At 55.1% G+C, this 1,640-nt stretch overlaps 1 protein-coding gene across 4 annotated transcripts; it reads left to right on the top strand.

Annotated features, from left to right (window-relative positions):
• FKBPL (FK506 binding protein like) lies at positions 1 to 1,553 on the top strand. 4 transcript variants are annotated; one of them, XM_006904622.3, is made up of 2 exons: positions 1 to 121; positions 432 to 1,553. In XM_006904622.3, exon 2 carries the CDS (start codon positions 492 to 494, stop codon positions 1,527 to 1,529), a length of 1,038 nt encoding a protein of 345 aa, XP_006904684.1. In that variant the 5' UTR covers positions 1 to 121; positions 432 to 491; the 3' UTR covers positions 1,530 to 1,553. The 4 variants fall into 4 exon arrangements, with proteins under 4 accessions (XP_006904684.1, XP_015444280.1, XP_024901582.1 ...); XM_015588794.2 differs by having other exon boundaries at positions 20 to 147; XM_025045814.1 differs by lacking the exon at positions 1 to 121 and adding an exon at positions 145 to 219.
• Positions 1,554 to 1,640: the final 87 nt, after the last annotated feature.

Consider the following 1,640-nt stretch of genomic DNA (forward strand, 5'->3'; position numbering starts at 1 on the left):
ATCTGACAATATTGGCCATCTCGCGGGCTCTGGGCTTAGCTGTCAGTGTCTCTCCCCACCGCGGCCCCTGGGCCCCCGGCCCTCCTATCCGCCTGCGGGAAGACTCTGAGGACAGTACTTAGTAAGCACTTAGCTTCGGAAGGAGAGGTGGTCCGAATGGTCCGACTTTCGCCACCAGGCTAGGCGCTTCGGCCTCCCAGGGACTTTTTGACTCGATCGGTGTCCGTAGTTGGGGCGGCTACCCTAACCGCAGGGAATTGTGGAATTTATAGTTCTGGGTTCTGGGTGGAACCGAGGGCTGGAGCGTGACAGAAATTTTTGGAGGGAAAGAAAAATGAGGACTTTGAGAACCGGGTCCCAGGTACCAGAAAGACGGGAAAGGAGTCTAAATAAGAATCCTACCGTTAGCATTGTTTCGATTTTTTTTTCAGGTGCTGACCTGAGTCTGGTCCATCCCTTTACTACCAAAACTGTTTACCCACAGTAGCCAAATGGAGATGGCACCAATCAATCCAGTGGGAGAGAAAGACACCTCTCTACCGCAACAACAATGGGATTGGAACCCCCAGAAGAACCTTGATTCAGCTCCTCGGCTTAGGCAGCATCCCCAGGAGCCTCCTACTGAAGTCCTTGAGCTGAGAGTGAGCCCAGATCCAGCCAGCCAAAGTCTAGAGAATCTTCAAGGGACTGAAAAACTGTCTGCTGGACTTGAGGAAGACTCTGATAAGTCCCATAGATCAGCCAGTGAAATGCCAGAGCCCCTCCAAGCATCTGATCTCTGGTACTGTCCGGATGGGAGCTTTGTCAAGAAGATCATAATCCGTGGCTATGGCTTGGACAAACCCAAGCTGGGTTCCCACTGCCGAGTACTGGCTTTTGGGTCAGGGCTGCCAGAGGGGTGGACGGAGCTAACTATGGGGTTAGGCCCATGGAGGGAGGAAACTTGGGGGGAGCTCATAGAGAAATGTTTGGAGTCCATGTGTCAAGGTGAGGAGGCAGAGCTTCAGATCCCCGGGCACTCTGGCCCTCCTGTCAGGCTCACACTGGCCTCCTTCACTCAGGGCCAAGACTCCTGGGAGCTGGAGGCCAGTGAGAAGGAGGCCCTGGCCAGGCAAGAACGTACAAGGGGCACAGAATTATTTCGAGCTGGGAACCCCGAAGGGGCTGCTCGATGCTATGGACGGGCTCTTCGGCTGCTGCTGACTTTACCCCCACCTGGCTCTCCAGAACGAACTATCCTTCATGCCAACCTGGCCGCATGTCAGTTGCTGCTAGGGCAGCCCCATTTGGCAGCCCAGAATTGTGACCGGGTGTTGGAGCAGGAGCCTGGGCATTTAAAGGCCTTGTACCGAAGGGGGGTTGCCCAGGCTGCCCTTGGGAACCTGGAAAAAGCAACTGCTGACCTCAAGAAGGTTCTGGCGGTAGACCCAAAAAACCGGGCAGCCCAGGAGGAGCTGGGAAAGGTGATCTTTCAGGGTAAGAAACAGGATGCAGGGCTGGCCCAGGGTCTGCGCAAGATGTTTGGCTGATTAAAAGTTAAACCTTAAAAGAGACAGGAACCTGTGAATTGTGGTCTGTGCTGTGAGATTGGGGCGGGGGGGAGAGCGGGGGGTAAGGAGGTGCAGAGGGAGGGTTTCAGC

Source organism: Pteropus alecto, unplaced genomic scaffold, assembly GCF_000325575.1.
Source record: "Pteropus alecto unplaced genomic scaffold, ASM32557v1 scaffold400, whole genome shotgun sequence".
In the NCBI taxonomy this organism is placed as follows: domain Eukaryota; kingdom Metazoa; phylum Chordata; class Mammalia; order Chiroptera; family Pteropodidae; genus Pteropus; species Pteropus alecto.